This window comes from Pectinophora gossypiella, chromosome 7 (assembly GCF_024362695.1).
Source record: "Pectinophora gossypiella chromosome 7, ilPecGoss1.1, whole genome shotgun sequence".
Classification (NCBI taxonomy): Eukaryota; Metazoa; Arthropoda; class Insecta; order Lepidoptera; family Gelechiidae; genus Pectinophora; species Pectinophora gossypiella.
The window spans coordinates 2,630,029-2,646,165 of NC_065410.1; the positions used below are offsets into that span (position 1 = coordinate 2,630,029).

Below are 16,137 nucleotides of genomic sequence, written 5' to 3' on the forward strand. Positions count from 1 at the left end.
AACGAATGAATACCCCGGGCGAATAAAATAGGCCTATCGCGGGTGTGCAATCCGTTTGACGTGCTGTCTACTTAATTTTGTCGGGTTATTGGTGGACGTATTTTTAGACGGTTATTTTAGATTTTTCAACGGATAAGAAAATCACAGGTACAACTTAAAATTAGATGGCGTCTGCAGGAATTAGCACCAATGGCGCCTATTCGGGAGACAAACTTAACCTAATTTTAGTTTTGCAGCAGACTAGTGCCGTCCTTCACTTACATTAAGTGCAAGATAGAGACAGAACTAGTTTTGATCCTCTCAAATTAAGTTAAAACTAAGTTGGTGTTTGCGCGAACCCGCACCACTGTCAGGAATCATTCTCAAGAATAAATGTATGTACAGTCATGAGCAATATAATGTACCCACTATAAGACTCTGTCGCACTAACATATTTGACATTTAGTGAGACTTACAGTTCAATTTGTCAAAAAAGTTAATGTGACATGGTACCAAAGTGTATACATATTAATGTTCGTGACCGTATGTACGAATTGAACACGCTCAACAAATTAAAAGAACAATTGAGGACTAGTCAAGCCAGACCTACAGATCCATAAAAATATACCACATAAATAAACACGCAATATATATGAAACAAAAAGGTGATGATTGTTAAAAAACGAGCTTCGCAGCAGTACCCCGTCTTTTTATGAGCCAAAATTAAAAGCAATATTCTGAAAAAGGTAATCAAAACATAGCAATATTTAAAATAACTTATTATTTTATTTAACCCATAATATGTACAAGTTCATCAAGTGGATTTCTTACTAAAATAGTCCGTTATTTTCTTAGCAAGTTTCTTTTTGACATCTGTCGATATTTCTGACCTGTCACTGTCAGAATCGTGAGTTACATTTCTACTGTGACTAATTGGTGATGTATGGCATACAGACAAATTTAACCTACCGTGCTCTTCGTCGAACTTCTCCATTTCTTCAAACAAACGCGACGTGTTCGCCTTCATGGTGTCTGTTTTACAAACCTTTTCACTGCTTGAAACTTTTCTGTAACTACTCGAGGTCATATTGGTTTCACTGTCGTCCATTTTGTTTTCCGAAAATGTCATTCTATCGTCATTGCCTTGTTGATTGGAAAAATGTCGTGACGTGTGCGGTGTCGATGTAGAATTTGATTTCGATTTGCTGTCGTCGTCGAGTTTTTGCAGTTCGTCGAATAACCTCGCAGTATGCGGCGCCATTTTGTGCTTGGTGTCGGCCATTTTATCTTCGTTGGGAGTGTTACATTTGTTCTGTTTGTTGTCTGTTTGTTTATGTGTCTGTAAGTTTGATTCATTCTGGCTTAAATCGTCGTCTTGTGAGAATAGATCAGGTGAATCGTTGAGCTCCTTTTGATTTGTTTCCGCACTCTGATCCTTATCTGACGTTATACTCTGAAACAAAGAATTGATCTTATGTGAAGCTTTGCAAGGTAACAGATAAGTATATCAATATTATATGGACATAGTTCATTTGTGTGAACGGTCCAATTTCTACCTTTTTAAGTTTCCTTACTTCATCATCGTGAAATCATGTTATGTAGGGTAACACAAACACGATAGATGGCGTTGTTAAGCTTTTTCTCCGTTTAAACTTCTTATTTCATGGATAACAGACATACGCATCTTTTATCTTTGTTTTTGGGTATAGATGATGACCCTTTTTAATACACCATGGTACAATTACAACTTGCACCCATTATTATTCTGATCAAAATAAAGAGAAGCAATATTTTTTTATTTTTTTTTTTACAATAGATCACATCAATAAACCCCAAAAGGGTTTGTCCTGATGAACATTCCGCTTTAAAATTACTACAATTTACTTAAACTATTGATACCCACTACGCGCCACAATAGGTACCGAGTGCGATCATCGGGCTGGCTGCAAACCTGTTTCGCACTAGCTGCTCACACCACATACAGGATGGTTTGCGCCATAATGTTTTTCGGCCCATTGGAATACAACGTCTTTAATGATTTGCGTTGCATTTTCTATAGATATAGGTAGCAACATCATTCTGCTCCTTCCTTCCTGACCGTATTCGGCCACAGCGACTCGACAACTAATGAGAGCGTCGTTCGTGTGCTCTCAAGTGACTGACATATCCGATCTTAGCATTAAATGTACGACCGCATTCAATGCACGTCAGCACTCCTCCTAAATAATTATAATTTATGGCAGCAGGTGGTCGCGCCTTGAGCTCGTCTCGTTTTGTATCGAGCTTCTGAATACATAATGTGATGCACATATCAAGCAACAATTAGTTTTTTATATGGTTCTGCCATTACATTACATTTTTGAATAATTATGTACCCTAGCAATAAGAAAATAGGTAGGTAATTATCATGTTGAAAGTGAACAACGCCATCTATCGTGTGTTTGGGGAACGTCAATTGGAAAGTCCCTCATTCGAAGTTAAAAAATAAATAAAAAAAAAGTTAAACTTACAACATCCATTTGATCCGGGGATACACTCCTTTTGCTTTTTCTTTCGTCAATAAGTACTTGTTGTAGGAATGAATGCAAGTGCGCGCGCCGAACGTCTGTCGTCGAGAAACGCATCATGTATTTATACAGTTGACCTGAAAATTATAAGTTTTTTCAAATACAAATGATAGAGTGAGAAACAGTGTGATAAGACAGAGATGTGGTGTAAAAGACGATATAGTGACTAAGATTGAGAAGGGAATGTTAAGTTGGTTTGGACACGTAGAGCGGATGAAGGATAATAGAATTGCGAAAACGGTATATAAAGCGAAAGTTGATGACCAAATTGGAAATGTTCTTAGAAAAGGTTTAATACGATCTACTCTGAACCGGCGTGCGTGTATGAAGCGATTGATGAATGTGGAGGAAGCAAGAGAAGTGTGTCAGGATCGAAGCAAATGGAATTCTATAGTCTCTGCTTACCCCGGTGGGAAATAGGCGTGGGTTTATGTATGTATTTTCAAATACAAATCAAATCAAAATCAAAAATATGTTTATTATCAGAAATCATACTAAAAGGTAGAAGGCATATGTTAAACAAAATGAACAGAGGTTCCCAAACTAGGCGGACCTTGTTTCTTGGGAAACCGTGGACAATGGGATATAAGTATAAGCAAGTTTGGCGCAAAACTTGAAATATAAAATTATATAAGAATAAGTTACATCTAAGTGTTGGTGAGGACATGTGACCTTCCAACCCGCGAAGGGTTTACAGGTTAGGTCACATACCTCCGAAAATTCATATCTCGCGAATGTGGGTTTCCTCACGATGTTTTCCTTTACCACTTCTTCTTCTATCGTGTGGGTTGTGAGGTGGAGTACCAACCTCATCAACCCTGGTGTCAGGGTTACTATTGAGCTGCCAAAGGCCCCTGACATGGCTCATGTAACGACTACTTACTTACATCAGTAATTAGTAACCGGGACCAACGGCTTAACGTGCCTTCCGAAGCACGGATCTTCTTATTTTCGGACCATCTGGTGATCAGCCAGTAATGTCCTAACCAAACTAGAGACCACAAAGTAATTTTTGTGATATGTCCCCACCGGGAATCGAACCCGGGACCTCCGGATCGTGAGCCCAACGCTCAACCACTGGACCACGGAGGTCGTCCTTTACCACTGAGCACGTGGTAATCATTTATGATCCAAACCTGCTACCCCAAAGTGGGAGGCAAGCGTTCTACCAACTGGGCTACCACGGCTACATTTGCCATCCAAGTCACACAATAAAGATCGCTTAAGCGAGTCCACTTGGACTGACACTTGGAGTGTTAGTAACATACATAAACTGCCTATATACGTCCCACTGCTGGGCACAGGCCTCCCCTCAATCAACCGGAGAGGGTATGGAGCATACTCCACCACGCTGCTCCACTGCGGGTTGGTGGAGGTGTTTTTACGGCTAATAGCCGGGACCAACGGCTTAACGTGCCTTCCGAAGCACGGAATCGTCTTACTTTTTCGGACAATCAGGTGATTCAAGCCCGAAAAGTCCTTACCAAACAAAGGACAGTCTCACAAAGTGATTTCGACAATGTCCCCATCGGGAATCGAACCCGGACCTCCAGATCTTGAGCCTAATGCTCTAACCACTAGACCATGGAGGCTGCTTAATAAAATACAAATTCCAACTGTGTTAGTAATAAAGTACAAATTCCAACAACTCACCAACAGTAACATTACATCGACACAGCATATTGTACACATTAATGACTTCGTCTCTCAGCTCAGTGTCTCCGAAGGTGTAATACGCAATGGGTCGCCTCGCGCAGGCGCAGGCCATCATCTGTATGAGACTCTTCAGCTGTGGGGAGCCCCCGAACGCGCCGCAGCCCCAGTTGCCTGTGGCTACGCCCGGGTACTGCAGCCCTGGCTGGTCATCCGTATAGAATGAGAAACCCACCCATGCCTGAATAATACAGAATGTTGTTAGAATATTCATTTCATTCATTATTTAAAATTAAATACTGGGGTAGTCAGAGGCACGTCCATCGCAAGACGCAACTTCTTCTATCGTGTGGGTTATGAGGTGGATTACCAACCTCATCAACCCTGGTGTCAGGGTTATTATTGAACCGCCATAGGCCCTGACATGACTAATGTAACTACTTACTTACATCAGTAAGTAGTAACCGGGACCAACGACTTAACGTGCCTTCCGAAGCACGGATCATCTTACTTTCGGACAATCAGGTGATCATCCAGTAATGTCCTAACCAAACTAGGGAACACAAAGTAATTTTTGGGGTATTTCCCCACCGGGATTCGATCCCGGGACCTCCGGATCGTGGCCTAACATTCCACCAATGGACCACGGAGGCCGTTTTTTGAAAAGATGAATTTCTTCAGCGTGGCCTTTTTCGACCCAATTCTCAATTATTTATTGCATTCCAGTAGTATAATGGGGTGTTACATAGGCATAGGAACCATAACATGAACCCTGTAGGGCACAGCAACGTTGAAGGAAAGAGAGGAAGTGTGTATTAAAATTTAAACTTATCATTTAAAAATTCGTCTACAGTATAATAGCTCTTTTTAATTAGCATTGTTTTTAGATTTTTTATAAATAAATTCGTTTTAGTTTCATCTCTTAAGTACTTAGGGAGCTTATTATATATTTTAATGGACATTGCTAATGGTCTCGTGGCGTGTAATTTTAGCCTAGAATTTAGCAACATTAATCTGCCTTGTTGTCGAAGCAAATACGGTGTAGGAAAGCCCTCCGGACTCGTGGTCACACCAGGTTGTCACACCAGTATGACAAACAGGATTTTTTTTTCTTGTTTGTCACACCGCTAACAATACAACACCTTTTTTCACACCATTGTAAGTGCGGAGAAAAGTCACTTCGTTTTTGGGGGGTCCTTCGTAAGATATATATGAGTATATTATAATACTTAGACCCCCTTCACTATGTATGATCACATCTACTACAATAAACTTCATTTCATTTATAAAAGTGAGGGTATTTTTTAACTTTGCATAGCTCCAAAATGTAGACAGAAGGCAGTGTTAATACGCGAAGTTGAACCCCCTAGTGTCATACCTTATTGAGCTCCCTGGTGATCATGTCCCGGCGGTACTGGTGCTCCCTGTGGCTGTATGGGACGGCGTCGACCGCCAGCACGGCCACGCGGCGCCGGCCGGCAGAATCGCGCGGCGCGGACTCGCGGTAGTCGCCGGCCCACCGGAACGACCGACTGTACCCTTCGTACTTGCTGTAGCGCTCGCCACCTGAGATACAACACTTCATGTATGTCCCCACCGGGATTTGAACCCGGGACCTCCGGATCGTGAGCACACCAAACCACTGGACCACGGAGGCCGTTACACAAGTTTAACAAGTTTATCCATGATAATTACGTTGGATAAATGATTCTGATTGGCATGCTCATAGATGTACGGTCACGAGCATTAATATGTATACACTTTGGTACCATGTCACATTAACTTTTTTGACAAATTGAACTGTAAGTCTCACTAAATGTCAAATATGTTAGTGCGACAGAGTCCTAAAGTGGGTACATTATATTGCTCATGACTGTACAATGTACATACCTATCATCATGAGCGCCTCATTCGGCCGCAGGACCTCGGTGAACAGCATGGAGACCATTAACTCCGGACATATTACGAATCGGATCTCTTCCTGAACACACCCGTGCCCAAGCACGCCTCCGCCTAGGTACCTGAAAATATAAGCTCGCGACTATATATATATAGAAGGTACATCCATCGCAAGATGAACTAAGTACCCACACCTCACTGAAGTTACTGTTTAGACCAACGTGGTGGGTACCAACCATCTGACATTTTGCGTTTCTGACATTTTTCAGAAACTGTCTTTTTGAGAAACTGTCTTTTTGCGAATCTGTCATTCTGCGAAACCGGCATTTTACGTCATCTGACATATTGCGTTTCTGACATTTTGTGAATCTGTCATTTTGCGTTTTTGTCATTATGCGCCTAAACCACAGAAAGCTCGAGGTAATTCCATCGCAAGATACGACTTTTCTGTTAGACCAACGTGGGTTCGTATCGCCGTCTATAAAGGTCGAGCCAACTGCGTTAGTGAAAACTGCGCTTAAGATATATTAATATAACTCGTCATTTCCCATTTATGGCCATTTATGGTGGGCCGTATCGCCGTCTATAATGGTCGAGCCAACTGTGTTAGTGAAAACTGCACTTAAGATATATTAATATAACTCATCATTTCCCATTTATGGCCATTTATGGTGGGCCGTATCGCCGTCTATAATGGTCGAGCCAACTGTGTTAGTGAAAACTGCACTTAAGATATATTAATGTAACTCATCATTTCCCATTTATGGCCATTTATGGTGGGCCGTATCGCCGTCTATAATGGTCGAGCCAACTGCGTTAATGAAAACTGCACTTAAGATATATTAATATAACTCATCATTTCCCATTTATGGTCATTTATGGTGGGCCGTATCGCCGTCTATAATGGTCGAGCCAACTGCGTTAGTGAAAACTGCGCTTAAGATATATTAATATAACTCATCATTTCCCATTTATGGCCATTTATGGTGGGCCGTATCGCCGTCTATAATGGTCGAGCCAATTGTGTTAGTCAAAACTTAAACTTGACTTAAAGTGTAGATAAGTAGAAGATAACATTTTAGGTGAACGTGCAATCAGACGCGCTGCAAGAACCGCGAGGGCCGAAGTCATCGCATTTGGCGGAAAAATGCGGATCATGTGACGTTTCATACGATATTATACATACTTGGACTTATAACGATGACTTCGGTGTATGTAGTTCTCGTGGCGCATTCACCTTTAAGGAACAAACTACTTTGAATTGTCAAAGAGACAATCAGCAGCTCCTGTTAAGCTACGAGCGCATTAACCATTAGACCACCGGGTCCCCATCCTATCAATGGGAATTTTTCCATCTATATCGCCAGCGCCATCTATCCAGATATCCAAGATATCTTTGTTTGTAGTCTGAGCGAATTCCGATGGGTTACCTTATGTATTTTATGTACTGAGTGAGTGTATGTTACTTGTGTTTGTGTAATTATTCTTTGTAGCTACTATTCTATCGCATTAGGTCCTACCTGTAATGATAGTGTATTGAAGTTGAAATAAATAAATAAAATAAAACACATGGTATTAATGTTTCTTGGACCGAGACATGTAGAAAGAAACCGTATTTGCTTTATAACTACACCAAGTTTGACGCTTGTGTTGAACTACCTTTAGTATGAGATAGGCAAAACAAAAAAAAAAAACGAAAGACACTAAGTTGACTTGAGCGTAGGCTTAAAGGTCGTGTAACCAGGCCAATCAATTTCAAAAAAAAAAAGAAAAATATAATCTATGTGTGTACTGACTTGTTAGCGAAGTCAAGCTGTATGAGTCCGTGCGCGTCCTCGATGGTGCCAGTAGGGTCGACGTGCAGCGGCAGCGAGCACAAGCTGACGTCACAGTGCAGCCAGCGGGCGCCGGCCCGCGCCTCCGCGCCCCGCCGGCTGAACGTCAGCACGCCGCGAGGCGCTGCGCTGCACAATGTCAGGCATGTAGGGCGAGCGGGGGGGACACCCCAGACACTCCACACAAAAGTATCAATCAGGTAGCTTAGCACCGTAAGCACGCGACTCTTCCTCGCCGCGACATACATCACCCGTCACTCTCTCACAGTACTGCACAGAAAGAGACAGACGATCTCTGTCGCGGCCAGAAAGAGTCGCGTGTTTACGCTGGCCGTGTGCCGCCTGACGTAAGTGCAAACGAGACAGACAGTTCGCGCTCTCCTTAACTCCTTGCAGTTTCGCAATAATGTAGACTAAAGTAAGATCCAGCTAAAGTTACGTCAAAAAAACGTAACTTATCGTAGATTTGCCACAGATGGCATTAACTACTTGGCGGGCTCTCACCCGGTACAAATTTTAAGACAACATGCCTGAGGGTGACCAGTTGGGCGCGAACCTCGGCTTAGGGCGTCGTCTGAGGGGATCATATGGAAAGAATTAATAGACCGTAACGGGTCGGTAGTGGTGGGCGTCAAATGAGGAAAAGCGTCGACTACGCCGGCGGGGTCGGTATCGGGATCCTGACGTGTTTATTGTCGCGACCTGATTGGCCGCCTCTATAGAGTGATCGGGTCGTCAGAATCGTATATAACGTCCTTTGGGCGCCTATACTTATCTGTACCGTCCCTAGTAAGATCCAGCAAGGGTCTGCACGGCAACCGGGACGCGCCGGACGTGATTCATATCAAGTGTTTCGACTTATCTACGTAGATAGATGTCGCACGGCTATTGGTCAAAGCCTAAGGTTACGGTGCCGCGAGGATAGAGAGGGTGAGATAAATCTAACTCCCGCGATACGAATTGGTATGAAGCGGATAGTTACCATTCTATATGCAGTACTAATATTTATTCTATGACTGAAGTAAACACTTTACACTGTACAAATTATGAGAAGCAGTCACCTTTAGTGCAGACACGTCTGAAGTAATGACAAATGCACTTCAGTTTCTCCAATACATCGTCGTTACCCGCGCACTCATACAGTCTGCAACAAAAATGTTCATAAATAATTTTGTTACTATAGCACATAATAAGTAATGCTTAATTTATTAAAAAATAAAATTTACTTATGTAAGTACATAGTTGTTACATGAGTGTTGTTTGAAGCTTTTGGCTGTTCAATAATAACTCTTTGATATTACAATTCACACATGAAAAAGAAAGCAAACACAGTAATCATATTGAACTTGAACAGCCGGGTCTGCATGACAACCGCGCCGCGCGTGGCGCGAATTATATTGAGCGCTTCGACCAATAAACGATACGAATGTTATCTACGTAGATGGACGTCAAACAGCTATTGGTCGAAGGTCTCGCTATAATTTGCGCTGCGCGCGGCGCGGTTACCGTGCAGAGCCTACAGGGAGACGTTTATTTTTATAGTGAAATTAAATAAAAAAAAAGAAATATCTTGCTGCTCCGTTCGCTACTTTTATTTTGAAAGGGAAGGGAATTAATGTACATACAGTACGAGGGGCGGCTGAAAAGTTATGAGCCTAAGGTATTAAAAGTACTGATAGATGTGTATAAAAAAAATATTTTTCTATGTAATCTCCCTCTACTTCAACACACTTCTTACATTTATTATAAAGCGCTTTTAACCCGGTCAAAAAATATTCGCCGTCTTTGTCTTCGAAATGTTCGTTTACGGCCGCCTTCATTCCCTCGTCACTGGCAAATCTCCGTCCTCGGAGGTCCTTTTTTAAATCGGAAAAAAGGAAATAGTCGCTAGGGTCTAGACTGTACGGTGGGTGGTTGATTTCTTCAAATCCAGTCTCTCAGTGTGGACGGGCGCATTGTCTTGCAAAAACAGGACACCTTTCGCAAGTTTGCCTCTCCTTTTCTCGACAACCACTTGACGCACTCTTGTCAACAATCCAGCATAATAATTACTATTCATTGTAGTATTTTTGGGAAGGTAATCTATAAACAAAATTCCTTCACAATCCCAAAAAACAGTGGCCATGAGCTTGGACGCCGATCTTTCAACTTTGAATTTCCGAGGCTGCCTTTCTCCTTTTTCTATCCACTGCATTGACTCCTGTTTGGATTCAGGATCATACTGTCAAATTCATGTTTCATCAACAGTGACAAGACTCGAAAAAACATCATCAGGATTATCACCACAGATGTCCAAAAACTCCTGCGAAGTTGTGACGAGTCGCTGTTTATCCAACGGCGTGAACATTTTTGGCACCCATCGCGCACACACCTTTTTCATGTGCAAATGATTATGCAGAATGGCGCCGATTCGGTCCTTGCTAATGCCTATAGCTTCAGCTAGATACCACAACTTGAATCGCCGATCTTCAAGAAAAAGTTTTTTTCTTTTTCGATGTTTTCTTCGGTAACGGCGGTGTTCGGCCGCCCCGGCCTGGGGTCATCTTTGAGCGACTCCCTGCCATGTTTGAATTTTCGGCTCCAACGTTTTACGGTGGCAAACGAAGGTGCAGACGCTCCGTAAACAGTAGACATGTCTTAAAATATTTCCGTCGGCGTTTTATTCTTCTTTGTAAGGTATTTGATGACAGCTCTGTACTCGAATTTCGTGCAATTCGCGGAATACTCAGACATGGTGACGTTTAAGGTTCAATTACTAAAAAAGTACTGATGCTAAAGACATGAAAATTGAGATTTATATTGCTTGAGATACCCTCAATTAGTGCTGTACCGCGCGGCTCACTAGTAATAGTTAAAGGTACTTAGGCTCATAATTTTCCAGCCGCCCCTCGTATGTAGTAGGCACAGATTATAAATTGTATGTCGTGAACATAACTTACGTGCTAAAATTGATGTTAGGATACGACGCATATTCGGAGTTGCGTTTGCTAGTGTTTCTCCTAGGGAATGTACAGAAAAATGCATTTGCCAATAAGCTGGCAATCTGTAGCTGTGTGAGTGATATGGAATGGTTCTTCTCTTGTCTGAAAGAAAACACATTAAACATTTTATAATATACACATAACATAACATGAACAGCCTATATACACAGCACAGGCCTCCCCTCAATCATTTGGAGGGGGTATGGAACATACTGCTGCTCCAATGCGGGTTGGTGGAGGTGATTTTACGGCTAATAACCAGGACCAACGGCTTAATGTGCCCTCTGAAGCACGGAATCATCTTACTTTTTCGGACTATCTGGTGATTCAAGCCTGAAAGTCCTTACCAAATAAAGGACAGTCCCACAAAGTGATTTCAACAATGTCGCCATCAGGAATTGAACCCAGACCTCCAGATTGTGTTTTATAATAATAATCATAATATATTCAGCAGTACTGTAATAGTACTTCATAAATTCACCACCTATTTATGATTTCGCGATCATTTTTTAATAATAATATAATATAATAATTCATAAGTTTTTTATACAAGGGACATGAGCCTTTGGCATGAAAAACATTCAGCCTAAATTGTACTCACTTCAACAAAGGTATAGGAGCCTGAATCAACTTAGGTAGATCCAACGCTAGCTTTGCTATCTCTGGTAATGTCACAGTAAAAAAATACTGGGACTCCTCTTCATCTAAGTGCTGAAAACAGTAAAAAAAAATACATATAGGTATGCAAGTAGAGTGTCTTAATATGTATGTACTGTCTTGATAATCTGTTTTGAGTATTTACTTCACCAATAGGCAAGAGGACAGCCTAGTCAAATGAGATATACAGGGTGTTAGGGACATCGTAACGAAAAAAAAAATGGAACGCCTATTTGATTGTACTAAAAACGATGGTGGGTGTTTTTCTTGTCGCAAATGTTTAATTAAGATTTTGAATTTTTACTGTGCCGCAATGTAAGTCGAACAACGCGGCACACAGACGTTAAACCTACGCACGGCTACGTTACGCGTGCGTGCGTGATACGATGTTGTATCTAGGTAGGAGTTTTCATTCTCTTGTATTTAGATGCTTAGTGGTGCAACGTTTAAAAATGTTGAGTTTGTTGAAGTAGAACACCTACTGCCACGATTTTTCACGCACGGTACCTACCTACCAGTTATTAAAACGTTCCTAACTTATTAACAATAAAAACCCTACTCTTGCCTTACCTTAATTGTTATTCCTTCGGATGAAGTACCTAGGTAGGTACCCTAGAACATGTCACGTCACGTAGGTATGCAACATCGCGTTTCCTCCGCGGTAGGTAGGTATCACACGCACTCACAAACACAACACCTTGCTCTTTAATAAACATCAACAATCTTCCATACTTTTGCGCAGTAAATGATCTATGATCTATCATCATAGTCGACACTACTCATTTACAGAATGAAACAAACACTCACAAACACGAAAAAAATATCCTCGAAAAACATCACGCGATTCGGGTCAAGCTTAGTATTCGACTGAGCGGAAGCGCGCGGCGGCGTTAGCGCAAAGCATCAAAGGCGCCGACTAAGGGCGCCGACGACGCACCGGCCGCCGGCCGCGGCCGAGTCGAGCCGACGACTAGAGAGAGAGAGAGAAGTATGTTTATGGTGCAAGTGACAGAGAAAGAAATAGTATCTGTTCGTATGCCTACTTTATTGGCGAGCGTTGCCCTTGACCCGTGCGCCGGCTATTCACCTGCGCATAGCTGAAGTTGTAGATACGTTATTATTATTATTGATGACATTGATAAAATTTAATAATTAGTAATTTTTATTTGTTTATTTTAAATGTGTGTTCTATGCAGCTTAAAACACAATATGGGACTGAGAAAAATCTAATTTTTTTATGAATTTTGCGACAGGAAACTTCACTTGATACCTATCAACTCAAAGAAATACCTAGTATCTGTTCGTAATGCCTACTTTATTGGCGCGCGTTGCCCTTGATCCGTGAGGCTATTCACGTCCGAGTATCCCTCAAGACAGATCAAACAAGCCCTAACTCGGAGGTCTTGCGTCCCAGGATCCTTTAATTATGTCTTAGAACCTTCTTGGCCTATGTGGTCCAGTGATTGAGCGATGGGATGCGGAGGGTCCGGGTTCGTATTCCGGTGGGGACATATCACAAAAATCTGTTTATAAGGCCTTTGGTTGGGACGTTACAGGCTGATCACCTGATTGTCCGAAAGTAAAATGATCCGTGCTTCGGAAGGTACGTTAAGTCGTTGCTCCCGTCTACTAGGTACTTATGTAAGCACGTAGCCGTTACATGAATATTGTACACAGAACAGGATAGGTTTAATTAGTTCTTTACTGATGATTTAACAATGAGATTTAAAACCACGAATAACTTAGTACTTAGTACCTCGGTACCAACATGTAACAAGAAAAATAAGATCACTCCTCTCGGACAATTTTCTTCTTTGAACATGCCGACATTGCCTACGCGGCGGAGTTGCCGAACTATCGATAGGTAGATTATCAATTGTTGAACTTGAAAATTGTCTAAACTATCGAAAGTAGTGATAGTACATTTAAATCGATACTAACGATAGTACCGATAGGTCTTGCTTTGTAACAATAATGGGTATTGATCTAAAAGATCTATCGATAGGTACCTACTATTGGTTTTTTTTTAACTAGGTATCGATAGAATATCGATAGGCAACACTCTGGCGGAGTGTCCGCCCAATTCTAGACGCGATCTCGCTCGATTTTTGTGTAGCGAGGTTTTGCGTAGGTACTTACATACTAAGTTGGTGGATGGTTGACATAGTAGGTAACTAATTACCTAATCTGTGGTGGTTGTGTTAGTTGGTTGTTAGTTATTCTAATGACAACAAAGAATACAATTATTTACTGTTTCAACTGTTTTAGGTAGATAATGGCCCCGATTCCTGAGTAAATGAATGAATAACCCGGTCGAATCAAAAAGGTATCTCGCTGGTATGCAAACCGTTTGACGTGTGCTGTCAACTTAATTCTGTCGGTTGTTTTAGATTTCTGCTTAAAATTGACGTGTATTCCATAAATTTTATGCCTGTTGATTATCCGTCCATTTAAGAATAAGAATAAAATAAATTTATAATTTACGATAGACAGAGAAAGAAATAGGATCGGTTCGTAGTGCCTACTTTGTAGGCCGCGCCGCCGCCGGCGTGCGGCGTGGGGCGCGCGGAGCGGGGCGTGCGGCGCGGGGCGCGCGGAGCGGGGCGCGCGGCGCGCGGTGCGTGTGGCCGTTGACCCGTTCGAGCAGCTGTTGTCTCCATTACATCGAAAATTTTCGATAATTTGTCATTATTGTTTTTTTTATTGAAATTTGGGTTCTATGCAGCTAAAAGCACAATATGGAATTGCAAATAATTAAAAACAAAACTCAAAATTTCATGAATTTTGCGACGGAAAATTCCACTAGATATTAACTCATAATCATGGTCTGAATCATCCCTCTCAGTATTCGTTACGATGTCACTAACACCCAGTATATATATAAAAACTTCAAAACAATATACATTTCTATGGAATTTATATAGATAATACATGTACCTATGATATCATCAATAACTATACTCTTTCATATTGTCATCCATTATATTTATTTGATTAAAACATAGTAATTAATAAGTATGCATTTAACAGACTCCAGCATGCTTTTATAGGTAGAATAGGCCTTAGCCTCAATGCCTTAGCAATTGTAGGTGAGTACAGTTTTTAAAGTGTAGGTAAAGGTTAGGTTACATAGGTAAGATTCTTACTTCATTAAACAGTGTATGAAGCGCACAGAACCTCCAAATGGTCTTGAACTTGGTATTATAGCTAAGGATAGCATCAGCTAACTGTGTGCTGTTGCAGATTGGTCTCCGTAATGCACACTCAATCATCTCCCATCTCTTCTTTAAATGTGTTTCACCATTACACTACCAAAGAAAAAAATTGGTAAAAGAAGTTTTATATTTTCAAGTACAATTTTCAAATCAAAGTGCATTATGCTTAAATTAATTACTACTTTGATACAAAGAAAAACAATAATTATTACATTATAAAATTAATTTCTGATTACATAAATAACAAGAAACTATAAATAATAAGGATGTTGTCACCAAATGTTATATTAATGTACATGTATTTATGACTACAATAACAACTGATTACATTGCAGTTAATTTCCACTGCCCACTACCTTATAGATAGATAGATTCTTTTTACTTATTACAAAAGGAACAAAGAGTAATAATAATTTTCAAAACTCACACAACACTAAACACATTCTTATGGGTAATTCTACGATAAGAGGTTCAGCATCCATACAAGTTGCAGCTAATAGAATAAAAAAACGATTTTAAATTCATTGCCGCACAAGTTACCTCTGATCGTAAAACTGCCCTTATATAACACCTAACAAATAAAAATTATACTGTATGGTTGAGTACTTACATCTTCAACAGGGTATAAACTCTTACTGGAGCATGGCATTCTGACATGCTCACTGTCCCACTTGTCCCGTCCTACCTGCGGCTTAAGGGGCCTATCCCCTATGTCCCCATTACTAGGAATATGGTACAAAACCGTATGGTTATGCGACGGCGTTACTAAAGGAAATTCCGGCGCTCCCCACGGCGATTGAGAGCCTATAATCTCACTTATAGGCACACCCCTCCAGGCGTTAGCACCTTCCGGATCCATTGAATAGGCTTTTTTCTACTCCTCTACTTTAATCTGGCATTTAAATAACCAAAAAGTCTAATATAAGTACATACATAATTAAACTCTTTGAAAAAGTGTACGCTCTATGGTCTATAAAAGCATTGTTTACAAAGTGTAACTGTACTATAATGTCGCCAAAAAAGCATTGTTGTTTTTTTTTTTTTTTGACCTGGAAACTGGCACCTTTACTTTGTTTGGTGCCATAGATATACTATAAAAAAAAGTATACATTTGCCGCCATTTTCCCGCGCGTTGGAAAATAAATTGGAAAATTTTTGTGTTTCGTTTAAAATTACGTCGTCGTAGAAAAAGTATTGTATGCAACGTTGTATAACTAGGTCAAAAAATGCTCGTGGCGTCTCTTATTGCGATGTTCGCCAAGGCTCACATCGCAACTCACGCCACTCGCATTTTTTGACCCTTCTTATACAACTGTTGCATAAAATACTATTATAAGCAGACCACTCCGAA

The 16,137-nt window shown here is 40.9% G+C and overlaps 1 protein-coding gene across 1 annotated transcript; it reads right to left on the reverse strand.

Moving 5' to 3' along the window:
- Positions 1-745: 745 nt before the first annotated feature.
- Positions 746-15,652, reverse strand: LOC126368169 (poly(ADP-ribose) glycohydrolase). The gene is made up of 11 exons (XM_050012056.1): positions 15,397-15,652; positions 14,718-14,879; positions 11,516-11,625; positions 10,873-11,016; positions 8,995-9,077; positions 7,895-8,057; positions 6,090-6,220; positions 5,578-5,765; positions 4,200-4,440; positions 2,490-2,623; positions 746-1,432 (listed from the first exon to the last, which is right to left on the reverse strand). The coding sequence occupies exons 1-11, from the start codon at positions 15,643-15,645 to the stop codon at positions 794-796; spliced, it is 2,244 nt and encodes a 747-aa protein (XP_049868013.1). The 5' UTR covers positions 15,646-15,652; the 3' UTR covers positions 746-793.
- Positions 15,653-16,137: the final 485 nt, after the last annotated feature.

Bases quoted from the DNA above. Each gene is read 5' to 3' on its own strand.
- LOC126368169 (XM_050012056.1), bottom strand. From the start codon at position 15,645: ATGGATCCGGAAGGTGCTAACGCCTGGAGGGGTGTGCCTATAAGTGAG. The intron at 4,441-5,577 runs GTATGACACTAG...TGTATTATTCAG, and splicing joins TCACCAGGGAGCTCAATAAG to GCATGGGTGGGTTTCTCATT. The intron at 1,433-2,489 runs GTAAGTTTAACT...TCTTTGTTTCAG, and splicing joins CCCCGGATCAAATGGATGTT to AGTATAACGTCAGATAAGGA.